Genomic DNA, 16445 nt, shown 5'->3' with positions numbered 1-16445 from the left:
TGGTTCGTAGAGATTCCCCCATCGACAGTTCAAAAAAAAAGAAGAAAATTACTAAGATAAGATAAAATATTTTGGATAAGAGAAATCTTTAAGATAAAATAAATTCATTATCAATACAACACAATCGTCATCTTTTAACAACACCCAGGGAAAGCCAGTGGGTTGAAGGCAGAATATTTCCAAAATTTTGGTTTCTTACAAAATGGGATAAATTACATCTCAGGTCATGAAATATTCAAACGCCCTTGAAACATATGTTGATTTTGAAGATGAGTCAAAATTTGTTTTGCTTCAAATAATATTAGGCCACCTTTAATTCAACTAATGTGGCTGTTGCTATTAAATAAATGACTATTTTTCTTTCAATAGCGATCAAATTAATTGAAATCCAATATCAGTTGAAATTTTCCAATAATTTCTTTGTTCAATTTAACGAAAATGGTTCTTCTTCAAAATGACGACCAAATCGAGGTATGATCTATCCCATATCGATAATTTACGGAAAGATCTATTCAACTCTCGGCCACGCTTTAGTCTCTCTTTCTCTCTCTCTCTATCCCTCTCCCTCTCTCTCTCGCTCACATACTCACTCAAAAAACACAGCCTAAGGAATGGAATGGTTGCTCCACGACTATTTCATGGAGTAACCTCAAACATGCATTGTTTGAGGATTTTTCTCTCTTTTGTACATCCTACCCCCGAATACGCTTTCTCTCTCTCTCCCTCTTTCTCTCGCTCACGTACTCACTCACAAAACACAGCCTAAGGAATGGAATGGTTGATCCTTGACTATTTCATGGAGCAGCCTTGAACGTGCATTGTTTGAGGATTTTTCTCTCTTTTGTACGTCCTACCCCCAAATACGCTTGTCCTGTTTGGCATCCTGGCATCTCCAATGAATTGTCGGACAGAACAGAGGCAGTTCAAAAAAGGTGCCTAAGCATTATCTTCAATGGGGGTAAAGTGCCTTACATTTCCCTTCTTTGGAGAGCAAATCTAGTCACCCTTAAGAGAAGATGAGCACAAATTTCCTTGCGTTTTGCCCACAATGCCGTGCATAACCCTCGTACTACTTCTCTTTTCCCTAGTGAACATTTACCCCCCCCCCTCTCCCAAAATCGCCAACCACGTTCTATTTCAAGAAAAATCCCCCTTCTTGCCCCGATAAGAGTTTCCACTGAAAGATATAGAAGAATATTCATCCCTCACATAGTTGAAATTTTAAATCAATAGCCCCCCCCCCTTGTCGCTTGACTTTTATCTTAGAGTTTTAGGATTTATTTTGCAATTGCAAACTTTGTAATTCTTGCTAGCTAGACTTTTGTTTAAATTCATTTTCCCTGTTTTAACTTTACGAGTTTTTATCGTTTGACTTTTTATTGATTGTAATTTATGATTTTGTACTGACACAAAAGTGCGAATTCGGCCCTTTTGGGCTTGTGATAGCCGCTTTGTTGAAATAAATCATATCTTATTTCCTGATACCAAAACAATATACACTACCCAGTCAGGCCCATTGCGCAAATGAATCCCAATAAAAGCTCCTTTTGGGAGCGCATTTCGGATAAACTCTTCAGCTCTTTGATCGATGTCGTCACTCCATTCTAAATATCGGTGGAGCCTTCGGTTTTCTTCTTGCACAGGGAAGCTAGCAGGAGCTCCAGTAAAAGCCAAAACTAAAAATACAAAACCATACAGTTTACTCACACAATTCAAAGCTTAAGATGGATCAGAACAATTGTATGGTAGGCAGAAGGGGGCAAACTAACCGAGGGGGGATCACCGACCGACTGAATGACTAAGAGAATGACTAACTGAATAGAAGTGGACCTTCAAAGCTGGATAAATAATTGAAATGAAAACAATAGAAAAACAAACAAATTGTGACAACTAAACAATTATCAAGGATAATTAAAACAACTAGCATCATATGCAGTACTCTTTTGGGTATGTGTAGCAGATTGTATCCGGATTAATTACAAAGAAGAAGAAGAAAAAACTAACTACTGCCAACAACATCAGCGCGCGTAAGTCGTTACGCGCCATATTAGTTACGCGCCATTGTAATTGTGCCCCACCTGTGAATATATATATATATATATATATATATATATATATATATATATATATATATATATATATATATATATATATATATATATATATATATATATATATATATATATATATATATATATATATATATATATATATATATATATATATATATATATATATATATATATATATATATATATATATATATATATATATATATATATATATATATATATATATATATATATATATATATATATATATATATATGTTTTTAACTACGTAAAACTTGCGAATATACAACATTCTTCGATGCCCCATTGTCTGTGCATATAAATAGATTGTCAGGTTTACCGACTCTTGAACATGCAACATATAATTGTCCATGGGAAAAACAATCCGTATTCAGATCTATACCTCATGATTCTAATGATTACCCTTGAGCTTTGTTGGTGGTGATTGCTAATCGAACATTCCTTGTGTCGCCGTCGTCATTTATATATCCCCCTATGCCCCCCCCCCCGAAGTCCCCGTTGCAGTTGTGTCCCTGTCGTCATTTATATTCCCTGTGTCCCGGTGTCCCGGTCGTCATTTGTGTCCCGGACTGTATATACATTCGTTTTTGAATTGGTCTTTTTTTTAGTTTTTAGTTTTTTACCTTTTTTAGTTTTTTTTTAGTTATACCTCATGATTCTAATGATTGCCCTTGAGCTTTGTTGGTGTTGATTGCTATTCGAACATTCCATGTGTCCCCGTGTCGTCATTTACATATCCCCCTGTGCCCCCCGGCGTCCCCGTTGTAGTTGTGTCCCTGTGTCCCGGTTTATATTCCCTGTGTCCCGGTTGTCATTTGTGTCCCGGTGTCCCGGTCTGTATATACATTCGTTTTTGAATTGGTATATGATGAAATAAATTTTTGTGTTTTTCCCCTTTTTTCTTTTTAGTTTTTTTTTTTTGGTTTTTACCTTTTTTTTAATTTTTAGTTTTTTTCTTTTTAGTTTTTTTTGTAATTTTTACCTTTTTAGTTTTTTTTTTTTATTTTTATTTTTTTTAGTTTTGTTTTTCTCCTTTATTTTTCAGTTTTTTTCCTTTTTTAGTTTTTTTAGTTTTTTTTCTTTTTAGTTTTTTTTGTAGTTTCCTTTTTTTAGTTTTTCTAGTTTTTTTGGCTTGAATACATGCGTTTTTGAATTGGTATATGATGGAATAATTCAGACGTCATATGCGGACAGACAGACAGACAGACATAACACACAAACAACTTATTTTTAAATATATAGATTATACCATATGGATTCATATGGCTTCATATTTATTTCTTTTTCCCAGAGCCACTTCGTATGAAAGGAGTGGCCTAACCCGATTTGGATAGGGCTCACCATTGGAAATTGGAAGTTCTAGTGCCCTTTTTAAGAGTCAAAAGATATCAAAGGATAACCTGCCCCCTCCAATGCCTTGTTTTAATCTCCCTCTCCCAAAAGACGTTGATGCCTATGAGACGCCTGATAAAACAGTTCGTGGAAGTGAGGAGCGACGCGGCTCAATAGAAACCAAAACTCTAAAAAACAGGAATTTTGATATCAACAGACATTAAAAAAATGGCTTATTATGCTGATTCCAAATGTATTCATTTAGTTTAGCTTTATCCTCGAAAGCTAAAAGCCTGAAGAAAAAAATCATCTGATTTTCGAATAAAGGGGGAAATACTCCTTAAAAGTCAATGGATCTTAATGTAACCTTCATCTTTCATTTACAATTCAGAATCTTAACCATCAGATTCAGCATATCAGGGAGCCCTAATGCAGAGGTTTCAAGCTCCGGCCTTCAGAAACAGGGAATTTTGCATTTTTGTCAAAAGGAAGATCACGGTTGATCAAAATTGTAAGATAGCCATGCTTTTCAGCATAGTAGAAAGGGATCTGATAACTATGCCTTTGAAGATAAAATGACTCCCCACAGCCCGTGGGGAAAAGTTTTTAACTTACGAAATTTGCCCATTGTTTACGTCTAATATTTGTTATTCGGTATGCATATATTTTTCAGTTGGGGGGAGGGTGAATTTTTGCTGGGAGATTTTCCACTTGGAATGGAAACTTCCATGAGTAGGAAAGTTTCCGGGCGGTGAATTTTTCAGAGGAAATTTTCATTGGGAGAATGTGCCAGAATTCCAACACCAAATTACTTTTATTTGTCAGACTTCCTCTTGGCTGAGTCAGTTTTACATGTTAGTGGTAATTCTCCGGAGCATATTTTAACTGGGACTGAATTTTCTAGAGGAGCTTTCCATGGAGGGGGATCCGAGTTTCCCAGAATTATTTAAAAAAAACACTCAGAAATGAAATAAAAATAAAAAAGTTGTTTTTAGCTGAAAGTTGAAGCAACATTAAAACATAAAACAAAGAGAAATTATCACGTATATTTGCCCCCTCCTAAATACCTCATTTTTCACACTCAAGTTTTACTTTTTATCCCAGTTCTTAAAGAACGATTCTAGAAAAACAAGGATCGGTTAGACAATAAGACCGAGGTCCTATTCCATCATTCCATGCTGTGATATTCAGGCGCGGTGCACCTTTTTTTTTTTAAGTATTACAAACTTTAATGTGAACAGCGAGGCATTGAGCGAGGCCTATATGCGGAATAATTTCTGCTCGTTTAAAGGTTTAATGTTGTTCCTTATTTTCAGTTGCAAAAACGTGTTGTTTTTTTTTCAATTTAATAACTTGAAAGGTTCAATAACTATACCTACGGGGATCACCTGATCCTTCACAGTCCCTGGTGTAAAAGCTGTGAGTTATGCAATTTGACCATTATTAACATGTAGTGTTTGTTATTGGGAAAGTTATATAATTTTTTTTTTTTGGGGGGGGGGGGAATTTTCTACGGGGGTGGGGGGTTCCACTAAGATTATTGTTCTGTGGGAGGAAAGTTTCCAGGGATAATTTCTTTTCATGATTTGAAAGATGGTCAAGAGTTAAATAAAAAAAAAAGTTTTTTTTTCAACCGGAAGCAAGGAGCAACATTAAAACTTAAAACGAACAGGAATTACTCCATATATAAGAAGGCTACCTCTTCCTCAACTTTCGCTATATACGATAAAGTTGACTTTTTTCGGCAAAAACATGAATAAAAATCATATACAACTAACTAATGTTTCACTATTTTTTTTACAGTAGTCACATTATATTATAGATGCATTAGCCTAGTTTCTGTAGGAAGCAAATTACTTAGTATGATGATAAGACAAAGTTTTAAGAGAAGAACAGTGCGGCTTTAGAAAAGGTACAGGATGTGTCGACTCTTAAGAGAACCCTAATTAGACTCCTGTATAAGAAAGGCAATAAGGGTGAGTGTAATAATCATAAATGCATTAGCCTAGTTTCTGATGGAAGCAAATTTGTTAGTATGATGATACTTTTCAGACTTATGCTGTAGACAAAGATTTAAGAGAAGAACAGTGCGGTTTTAGGAAGGGTCTTAGTGGTAGTCATCAGGCACCATTAATCCTAATTTTTAAAGATTTTGAGCAAGCGTTTGATTCAACTGATAGAAGAGCTCAAGCGAAGGTCATATCCTTGTATGCTATGCTAAATAAATGCAGTAAAGTGATTAGTGCTACGTCCAAAAATAACACTGATACGGTTAAGTTAGGAAATGAGGTTTGTTGCTGGTTTCTGATCTCATATATATGGACCATTTTAATGGACCTTGTCCTAAGGCCTAGGAATAAGTGAAGTTGAAAAGGTGCTGCTGGGTAATAGTCAGAGCGCCAGATTCTGTATCTCGCTTATTTCGATTAGTACCCATGCCGGATGGTACAAAAATGTTAAGGGTGGATCCCATGGTAGTCGACCATGCTGAAAACGAATATCGTGGGCGCATGTTCACCGTTGGGGCGTTTCTGAGATATAGGCCAAAAACACCAAATTTAGCCTAGAATGGGGTTCGATGATTCTATTTTTTTTTTTTTTTTACAGATAAGATTGGTCAAATCCAGCGTACTCTTACATCAATAGAAAGAAGAGACTTGGGGTTACACGAATATGATTTTTGTTTGTAAAAAAAATTAAAAATAGTACACTTTTTACTGCAGTTTTTAAAAAAGTCAGATTTTTTGTCAACAAATTTCTAACAGAAAAGCTAAAAACTCAAAATTTTTTTCAATATAAAGTTTTTTTTATATTAAAAAAGAAAGCCCGTTTAATTCCGAACACATTGAGCTAAGAAAAAAGTTTAAATTATTATATCTGGGGGGTCTGCAACTTTTTTAGCGACTGTACCCGATAATATGAATTTTGTTTAGTAACCGGCTACCTAGCGGGAAGTTGATTGATAAGCTAAGCAGAAGAAATTGATCAGCAGAAGATGAAAAAGAAACGTGAGTCAGGTAGGCCAAGATAAAAAAAAAACAGTTACTTCAGGTTGATTCAACATGTGATTCTGACGCAAATGCTGATTTGCTGATGAATGATAATGAAGAATATGACACAAATTTGGAAGATCAAAAAACAATTTTTAAAGAAATAGAATTTTTAAAAGCCCTTTTGGTGTTGTAAAGTTGGCTGGAAAAATGAGTGCAAATGTTTTTTGCAGAAGTAAGAGACTTAATGAAAGTAATTTACAAAATTAAATATCACAAGAAACTAGGTGATTTAGATTTATAATTTAGATTTATAAGGACTGATAAAAAGACATGTTACATTGATCAATCAGATTTAGCATTGGAACTTCCAGTTCTAGTGAAAATGCTTGTCAAATGGAACATCTGTGATTTGAAATTGATTAGTCAATATTTAATCTAATATCTTGCTTTTCCTTCATGAAGCACCAAACAACCCTGCAACAGTCGAAAAATCTCTGCGAACGTTCACGGCGATAAGTAAAGCTGTCGGATATGACGATACGGTGGTCACGCAAGATCTCTTCATTTATCAGCTAGCACAGGGAGTGAAAAGTAAATACCCGGATGATTCAAAAACGTAATCCTACGGATGGGAGGCTTCCACCTCCTACTCAACTAACTCAAGGCAGTTGGTAAGATGATGGACAGCTCCAGACTCAAAGAGATTATAGTGCAGGCAAAGCTGCTGCTACGTGGTACATGCGAAAAGGTATTTCAAGGGAAAGGCTACTACCAAGATATCAATGCCTACTGCATACTATACGAGGTCTTGCTAGCCCTCTACTGGGAGTCCTTGGAAGAGTATTACTCCGAAGCAAAAGAAGACTTATCCCGTCTGGACCAGCTGGGTAGTGCCATTGAGTTATTCAGGACATCATTGGCAAACAGTGCCAACGCGCGAATTGCACTTCAGAAGGCAAACGATACCTTAATCACTTTGGCTCCCATAATGAATGTCTTCGAAACCCTTCGAAATGCGTCACCCACGTTTGCTTTCTGGCGGTAGTTCTTGGAAATACTTGAAATAGCGATGCAATTCAATCATGCTGAACGAGACTGTGACTGGGAGTCTCATTTGACAGCAACTGCTCGGATGTCGCTATACTTGGTGGTGGCTGACCATCCTCAGTACACAATATGTCTCATACAGTACCTATATGACATGCGAAGTTTACCACAAGCCTTCCCTGATGTACACAGAAGGCTCATGAAAGAATACTTCGCAGTGAAGAGAACGCACACCAGGTTTACGGCCACCTGTTCCGATCAGATACTGGAATGTACAGTGAACAAGGATGCAAAGACGACGGCCGGAATAATAGGAGAACAAATGGATGAGAGACAGACTGAAGCTTGGATTCTTACCTTACCGATTTCCACTGCCATCAGCAATGGTTTCCTGCAAGTAGTCGACGTATCCACAGAGACATTGAAATATCACGAAGACAGTCAGTCGACGACGACGCGATGACAACTTTCACGAGATAGAGTTCGAGACATTTTCACTACATGTGGCAATCCGTTCAGCAGAGTGGACTTCGACCTAGTGAATATTGTGACGTCAGAAGTTGTGGACGATGAGAAGATTGTTTCTGACATTACTTGCGTAGCTACAAAAGGAAAAGAGGAGGTTGAGGACTTTCTGTGCAACAAGAAAGATGATGTGAAAAAGGTTGTACTCCGAACTTTGCCTTCAGAGAGAAAAACTCAGAAAGTGAATGGTATCCCTAAAACCGATCTCTGAGCTCTGAAGTAACAACCTTAAAGAGAATCATTACTGCTCAGTTGAGCTAGGGCGGAGAAAAGGAGAAAGCCGTTGCAAAGATCCTCACAAAAGAGATTCTTTCTTTCCCTCCATCCTTTTTTGAACATCTTCCGCAACAATCAACCAAGACATCCTCTGGCTGAAAAATGAGCGTGGGGAACAAAGCTGTGCTGTTGAACTGGCTAAGAAAAAGGAGGACTTTCAGCTTGGCCGGCCACTTTGAAATCCAAAGAAACAATATCAGCTACAGTACACATCATTGACCTAATGTCCGAGATAAGGTTATATCGGTCTGCCAGGTTTGAAGCAGTCAAATCCTTCACGGAAAGATTGCTTCTATCATTGCTGAATTATCTTCCAGTGGGTATTCCTGGAGTCCACATTGTCCCACATCGGTACGACGGGCTGTTTGGGAAGCTCACGGACACCGGAGAGTTGATCTCTATGAAATCAGCATGCAGATTCCGACGAGGGAAAGGGAAAAACCTCCAGATTTCCGCTCTTAGCACAGTTGAAGAATGGGATGCCGTACTTGCAAGATCAGCGTCTAAAAGCCGACTCCTCTAAATTTTGTATGAAACCTGGGAGCAGATGAGTGATCAGCTTCCGAACGCACTCAACCTTTTTCTCTCAGGTGGGTTCAAGGAGAGATTCAAAGTGTCTCTGGTCAAGCGTGGCTGCTGTCCAACTTTACCAGAACACTGTTACTACGAGGAATGCTTGTCCTCCAGCCACGAAGAGGCTGACCAATGCCTTATGACACATGCCAAGTACACTAGCTGTTACGCTTGTAGCATCGTATTATCGTTGTGCATGCCAACGACACAGACGTGGCAGTAGCCTATGTTCATTTGTTTGAAGAGCTTCAAATTGATGGACAGAGCGAACTTTTCTTGAAGTTCCCGACTTAGATTATCCCAGTACACGAGCCGGCGGATGGAGTCCACTTGTCCAAAGAGGAGCAGATTATGTTACCGTTCGTACACTGTCTGCCAGGTTGTGACACAACGAACTTTTTCCTCGGCGTCGGGAAAGCTTCTTTCTTAAACACCGCGGTGTCTCCCACTTTTGCCTCAAAAATGGTGTCCGTGACGGAGCAGATCAAGGATGCAGAAGGGAAGCTTTCAGTCGACGCGTTTAGAGAATTTTACGACCTATCAAAATTCCTGGTCATTGTAAACAATACGGTAAACAGGCCGGATTCAATTCACTAGCCAGTGTAAGAGCTTACATTCAGTGCCAGAAACAAGATAAGAAAAGACTTCCACCTTCTGACAAGACCTTCTAGCCATGCATACGAATAGCCATATTCGCTACATGGATAATCTTGTCGTCAGTACAGGCTCGGCCGAGCATTCCAGATCCACTCCTACTTGGATGGAAGATGGCTGAAGGGGGAGTAGATGCGGTCTTCTCAAACTGTAAACAAGCATCAAGCCTGGAATGTTAATGCAGATGCAAAAGTGGAAGATGCAGGACAGACTGTAGCTGCTCAAAAATGAAAAGATGCTGCAGCTTATGTTCCTGCCACGGAGCGAGGAGGGCATGCAGGGAGTCTGACCTTGCCCCATCTGAATTCTCGGAAGAAGAAAATGAGGAATATTTGTGAAAATTTTATTTGACACCTTTTACTTTTAATTACAACAGGTCCCTAATCAGTTACTATTGCCCAATTTTACGGGCAGGCCGAGTAAGACAACTCCAATGCGCCGACTGAATCCATCTGTGAAGCAGAATTCTTTTATCTAGTAAATAGCTCAGTCGTATTACTGGCAAATCAGGTCCCAAAATGTAATTGCAGACGCCTTAGTACACCAGAAAACATATTCGTCCATTCTAAAAAAAAAAAAAAAAAAAAAAAAAAAAAAAAAAAAAAAAAAAAAAAAAAAAAAAAAAAAAAAAAAAAAAACTTTTTTTAGTCAACATTTTTTTTAAACCTATTTTTATTTTTGAGTAAAAGTTAAAAATTTTTAACAGTTATGAAGTTTGAATTATTCCTACCCTTTGAAGAAAAAGAAAATATGTCCCTTTTCACGATACGGCTAAAGATCATTACAGGGACACTACAAAAAAAAAATCGCAGACTTTTTAAAAATAGAAATAGTTTATATATCTTTAGCTCAAATTGTACGGAATTGAATGCACTTTCTTTTTGAATATGAAAAAAAATTGTTACCTTGAAGAAATTTCGAGTTTTTAGCCTTTCTTTGAGATATTTGTTGAATTTTACAGCACTTATTTTGAAACTGCAGTAAATAGAGACAAAAATAGTGTTTTCTTTTTCAATTTAAAAATCATATTCTTGTAGATCTAGATCTCTTCTTTCGATTGATATAACATTACGCCAGATTCCTCAACCCAATAAGTCGCGAAAAAATCCTGAATCGTCACACTTAGCAATAGGCTTAATTTTGCGTTTTTGGCCTATATCTCAGAAACGCCCCAACGGCGAACATGCGCCCTACGATATTCGTTTTCAGCATGGTCGACTACCGTAGGATCCGTCCTCAGCATTTTTGTACCTTCCGGCATGGGTGGGTGCACGATACAGAATCTGGCTCTCTGATTATAAGGAGAAGATCGATCAAGTGGACAGCTTCACATAACTAGGTGAATTCATGTTGTATTATAAATAACAACGGTGGTTGCAGTGAAGATATTAAAAGTTGATTAGCCAAGGCGTTATTACAGAGTTGAAAAAATTTGGAAGAATAAAAGATAAGTCTGCGAACCAAAATTAGAATATTGGAAGCTACAGTGATGACAGTGGTCAAATATGGTTCTGAAGCGTGGACACTCCAAAAAAAGGAAGAGGATTTGCCAGATGTTTTCCAGAGAAATCGACTACGGATTGTATTAAGTACCTGACTGACTGACCGTATCTCAATCAGTAAGCTGTAAAAAAAACATGGTCTAATTCTGCTTTCTAGGGCTACAATCAGAGAAAGGTTGAAACGGCTAGGGTAAGTTTTGCAAATGAAGGATGACATATTGCCAAAGATGGTCCTTGTCAGCCAACCGTTCTCGGGCCAAACAAAAAGCAGGTCGTCCTCAAAAGGGGTGAAAGGATGTTTTAAGTAAAGATTTAAGGGAAATGAGGGCAATGTTGGTATTACCTGAATAATTGTTTTGGGTCATGAAACTATTGTTAATAGATGCATTTTGACTTTCTGAACATCTATTCTCTCTTGTAAAACTACCGCAAACTCACCGTTATGGAGTTATTATATATTTGCACATTAGGGGGGGGGGAGTGGTTAAAGCATAGCATATATTAAATACAGCAATGTTTAGTTTACGTATTTAATATATGCTAGGTTTTACCCCCACCCCCCTAATGTGCAAATATATAGCCCAAATTTGTTTCTAAACTATTACAGATTCGCGATCTCAAATTTCTGATCTACGAAACGGGAATGATTGTAATTCTATATGTATAAATACAATAATATTTGGGCCGGAATAACTCCATAACGGTGAGTTTCCCTTTTGATTTGTTAGTTTTGCTAGTTTCCCTTTTGAAGTTTTGAATGAATAATCTTAACTTAAGATATAAGTACTCTACCTGGATAATCTTCACTGGAGTATTTGTCCCTCCATGCATCTCCCATATTGTGATGTATGACGTCATAGTTGAGCGGACCATAGAAGACTGACCGATTAAAATCCACATCAAATGTGTCCCAAAATGGTCCAAAGGGATTACCTTCCTTGGCATTGCAACTCTCACTGTCTGGATTGCCTCTGGGCATATAGCAAAATACTAAAAAAAAGTGAATTACTCAAAGATTATTGCAAAAGCATATGAAAACTAACTCAAACAAGAAGATGAGTTACTCAACGACTATAGTAGTTAAAACTACTATTAGCAGCGCTTTTCACTATTTGCAATTTGTCTCTCTGACGAAAAGTAGTTTACCCTCATGATGTCACTATGTAAATTTTAAGTGAAGTAGTTAGTTACTATGCTCTTCAAGGCCAGGGATAATAGAATCTGACATATTGAAAGTTAAGTGGAAAATTGCACAACCATTTATATCTTTGAAAAATAAGAAAATGTGGAAATCAATTTTTGATCAACAAAACCTTCGTATACAGCTATACAGTTTTGGGAAGGAGTGAGTGCCAAATTAACAGCAGAAACGTGGGTGAAAAACTGGCAAAAAAAGCTAAAAACTTAAGCCACTAAAAAGCTTAAGAAGGTAAAGCTATCTTTGTAAATTAAGAAATTGTTAGTGATTGAATATTTACTAGCGAAGAGTGATTTTATACTTAACTAATTGATTTTATTATTAATTTCACGGTTCAACATGGCAACACTGACAAAAATGTGGTACTGCTTTATAAAGTTATAAAGAAAAACTTTATAATTTTAAACAACAAAACAAAAAATCTTTAAAAATTACAGCTTTGGCCATGAATAGACCGACGATGAGTCCAGGGGGTAAACTATTTTTTGTTTTTTTTTTTGCCCTTGGTACTACCTTGTTCATCCTCTGGGCAGTTTCATTCATCAAACCAAATGATTAATTACAAAAATTTTTAATTGTTACGTGCATGTTTTATATTGTAATAAGCGAACGCTGAACAAATAATTACAAACTATTTAAATTATTACACACTATTGAGATTATTTTAAATATCCTACTTATTATTAGAATCATCTATTTACATATGTATTTATACTAGGAAAAAGTCTGGCAAAATTTTGGCAAGCGATAAAACTAGTATCGTCACCTTTTATCACCTCCCTTCACTTGCAATGGTCAGGGATTCAGATTTCTCCCGTTATTACGTCACGTTTTCATCATGACGTAATTTGTATTACAGATCTGCAAATCAGCACAGTATGCCTACACAACCTAAAAAGTGCTGCGGGAAAAGGGTGACATTTACCCTAGGAATATGATAAAAATGGGGACGTCAAGGAGAAATTCATTTATTGAACAAATGAAATGCAACATCATGGTAATAAGCCTGTGAGAGCATAAGGCTCGAGCTGCCGACCGTAGCGAAGGTGTTATGATTGAAAAGAACTCTTCTCCTCTATCCTGTGTTTTTCCTAGCATCAAAAATTAAAACCTGCTCCAAGAATGATTCAAAATCATCAACTATCATCAGCTTCTCAGATCGTTTTAGATTTCGTTAATTGTTAGTCACTAGCGTTAAAACGCTAAATTTTGACAAGGTAAGGTATTATCGTAAATCAATTTAATGTTAATCAATAAATGTTATCAATAAATCAATGTTATGTTATGTCAATGATATGTTATCAATATAAATTAATGTAATGATATGTTATGTTATCAATAAATCAATAAACCAATGTTATCAATGTCAATAAATAATGTTATCAATAATCAATAAATCAATTAAATCAATAAATGTTACAGTTGTTACACAAGTACAGTCCCATAACCCAAGTCCCTTATTTTTTTCAAATTATCTCCTGTTTATTAGGCTCTATCCCCTAGATCACAAACTTGGGAAAAAGATGGCGGTAACCAGATTTTTACTAAGAGTAACCTCTAAACTAAGAGTAACAAAATTGTTTCAGTTCATAGTATATCTGATTACGATGAAATGCATTAGCTAAGCATCGATCCGAAAATACTAAACCGTCGTTTTAATATTATTTGAAATAGCTGTCTTTTATTGCTTTTATTATTACTTTATTATTTATTATTATTATTTTTATATTATTATTATTATTATTATTCCTCCAGCAACTGCAGATCAGTGCTGATTCTACTGCTTCAAAGCATCTTAAGGGGATTCGATACCATAAAGGATCAGCCTATCTCGCCCATTATAAACTTTTTTAGTTTGTGTGACCAGACTATTTAGAATTAATAGGGCGGTCTTGCAATAACTTGTATAGCTTGAATAAGCAATTCGAATAAACGGCAGAAAACTAAAAGCCAACATCGATTTCCCTGAAATTTTAGAAGAACCTTGTAACTTCTCTTGCTTTGTGCGGGAGATAGATATATTTAATTTCAGAGAAACTTAAACCATTAGAGAGTTTTTTTTTTTTTTTTTTTTTTTCAAACAGAGTAGTATTTTCTTTTGAAAATTCAGGAAAGGGTTGTCCCTAAAAATGTTCTAGTATACAAGAACATTTAGTATACTAGAACAAGAAAATGCCCAAAATCACCTGAAAAGAAATATCATTGGATCAATTTGATAGCTCTTCGAGTTTTCTGTGGAGCAACCCACTTTGATTGAAAACTTTGCCGACAGAGCTCAATTGTCGGTTCAGTCAAATTTCATAATCAAACCACAAATTGTCAGTAAGTTTTAATGATAAGTAGTCTCTTGGAAGAATTCACTATTGGACTCTTTGCCTTTGAGAAGTCAGCCGACTTTGATGTTAAAAAAAAATATGTTTGAAGTACAGAATCCTCTTAACGCGGGATTTTTTTTTTTTAACTGGTAACACCAGTAACCTTGAGACGAATTCGATTTGCCCTTCCCATATTATTAAGCAGATAGTTGAAATACTACCAACAAGCGGAAACGTCTCTCTTGACGTTGTTTTAACAACGTGAATATTTGTTAGGGTCCCCCTCAGTTTTGTTCCCATGGGATAGGAGCTACCATCTTTCCCTCCTTCTCCTCTTCTAACTTTAACCATTATGTTTTAATCATTTATGGCTCCAAGCCGTCCTGGATAATTAGTTGGCGCACTGGTTTGAGAATTCTTTGTCAATGGGGCACGAGTTCGATTCCGAACGTAGCCAGTTATTTGGTCCTATCTACAAAAATGTGGAATTTCGTATTTTTTGCCAGAAGACAAATCACGGATGCGTGTTTATTTGTTTTTTTTTTTTTCTTTCCCCAGGGGTCATCGTATCGACCAAGCGGTCCTAGAATTTCGCAAAAAGGCTCATTCTAACGGAAATGAAAAGTTCCAGTGCCCTTTTTAAGTGACCAAAAAATTGGAGGGCACCTAGGCCCCCTCCCACGCTCATTCTTTTCTCCAAAGTCACAGATCAAAATTTTGAGATAGCCATTTTGTTCCACATAGTCAAAAACCATAATAACTATGTCTCTGGGAATGACTTATTCCCACACAGTCCATGGGGGAGGGTCTGTAAGTTACAAACTTCGACCAGTGTTTACATATAATAATGGTTACTGGGAAGTTTACAGTCGTTTTCAGGGGATTTGTTTTGGTTTTGGGGGTGGGGTTGAAGGAAGGGGCTATGTCGGAGGATCTTTCCTTGGAGAAATGTCATGGGGGAACAGAAATTCAATGAAAAGGGCGCAGGATTTTCTAAAGTTACTATAAAAAAAAACAATGAAAAAATAAACATGGAAAAGTTTTTTCAATTGAAAGTAAAGAGTAGCATTGAAACTTAAAACGAACAGAGATTATTACGCATATGAGGGGTTCTAAAAATACTTTAGCATAAAGAGCGAGGTATTTAGGAGGAGATAAATACCTCGCTCTTTATGCGATAGTATTTTTAGTAACTTCAACTATTTATTCTACGGCCTTTCTGATTCAGGGGTCATTCTTAAAGAATTGGGACTAAACTTACGATTTAGTGTAAGGAACGAGGTATTTACGAGGGTGCAAACCCTCTCATATACATAATAAAAATTAAAGAATATAAAAGTTTGTTACGTAAGTTAATTATTAAGTTACGTATATTTTTTACTAATAAAAAAATTCCTTAAAAATTAAAATTTATAGTTGCCTTTTTATGTAACCAAAAAATTGCATGGCAACTAGGCCTCCTTCCCCATCCCTTATTTCTCAAAATCGTCTGATCAAAACTAAGAGAAAGCCATTTAGCCAAAAAAGGAATTAATATGCAAATTCCATTTTAATAATTTACGTGTGTAGAGCCAAAATCAAACATGCATTAATTCAAAAACATTCAGAAATTACATAAAAAAAAACTAGTTTTTTTTAACTGAAAGTAAGGAGCGACATTAAAACTTAAAACGAACAGAAATTACTCCGTATATAAAATGGGTTGTCCCCTCTGCAATCCCTCGCTCTTTACGCTAAAGTTTGACTGTTGCTCCTTACTTTAGTTAAAAAAACTAGTTTGTTTATGTAATACCTTAAAGGATCACCCTAAATCCTAAGCTTAATCCTAAATCCTAATCTCTAATCCTAAAAATCACCCTAATCGTAAGCTTGCTAGCTTGTGTTGCCAAATCATTTAGAATTGATTAAGCAATCTTACTGTAACTTGTAGGGCTATA

At 36.3% G+C, this 16445-nt stretch overlaps 2 protein-coding genes across 2 annotated transcripts in view; both read right to left on the bottom strand.

Annotated features, from left to right (window-relative positions):
* Positions 1-16445, bottom strand: part of LOC136037384 (IWS1-like protein) — a 438978-nt gene that overhangs the window by 171801 nt on the left and 250732 nt on the right. The gene's annotated exons all lie outside the window — the stretch shown is intronic.
* Positions 1-16445, bottom strand: part of LOC136037381 (GDP-fucose protein O-fucosyltransferase 1-like) — a 47394-nt gene that overhangs the window by 10919 nt on the left and 20030 nt on the right. Inside the window, exons 4-5 of the mRNA XM_065720111.1 lie at positions 11788-11985; positions 1504-1676 (exon numbers count right to left, since the gene is read on the bottom strand). Of these exons, the coding sequence (XP_065576183.1) occupies positions 1504-1676; positions 11788-11985 (371 nt within the window). The remainder of the gene's footprint in view (positions 1-1503; positions 1677-11787; positions 11986-16445) is intronic.

This window comes from Artemia franciscana, chromosome 16 (genome assembly GCF_032884065.1).
Source record: "Artemia franciscana chromosome 16, ASM3288406v1, whole genome shotgun sequence".
In the NCBI taxonomy this organism is placed as follows: Eukaryota; Metazoa; Arthropoda; class Branchiopoda; order Anostraca; family Artemiidae; genus Artemia; species Artemia franciscana.
This window is presented reverse-complemented; position numbering and strand designations above follow the sequence as displayed.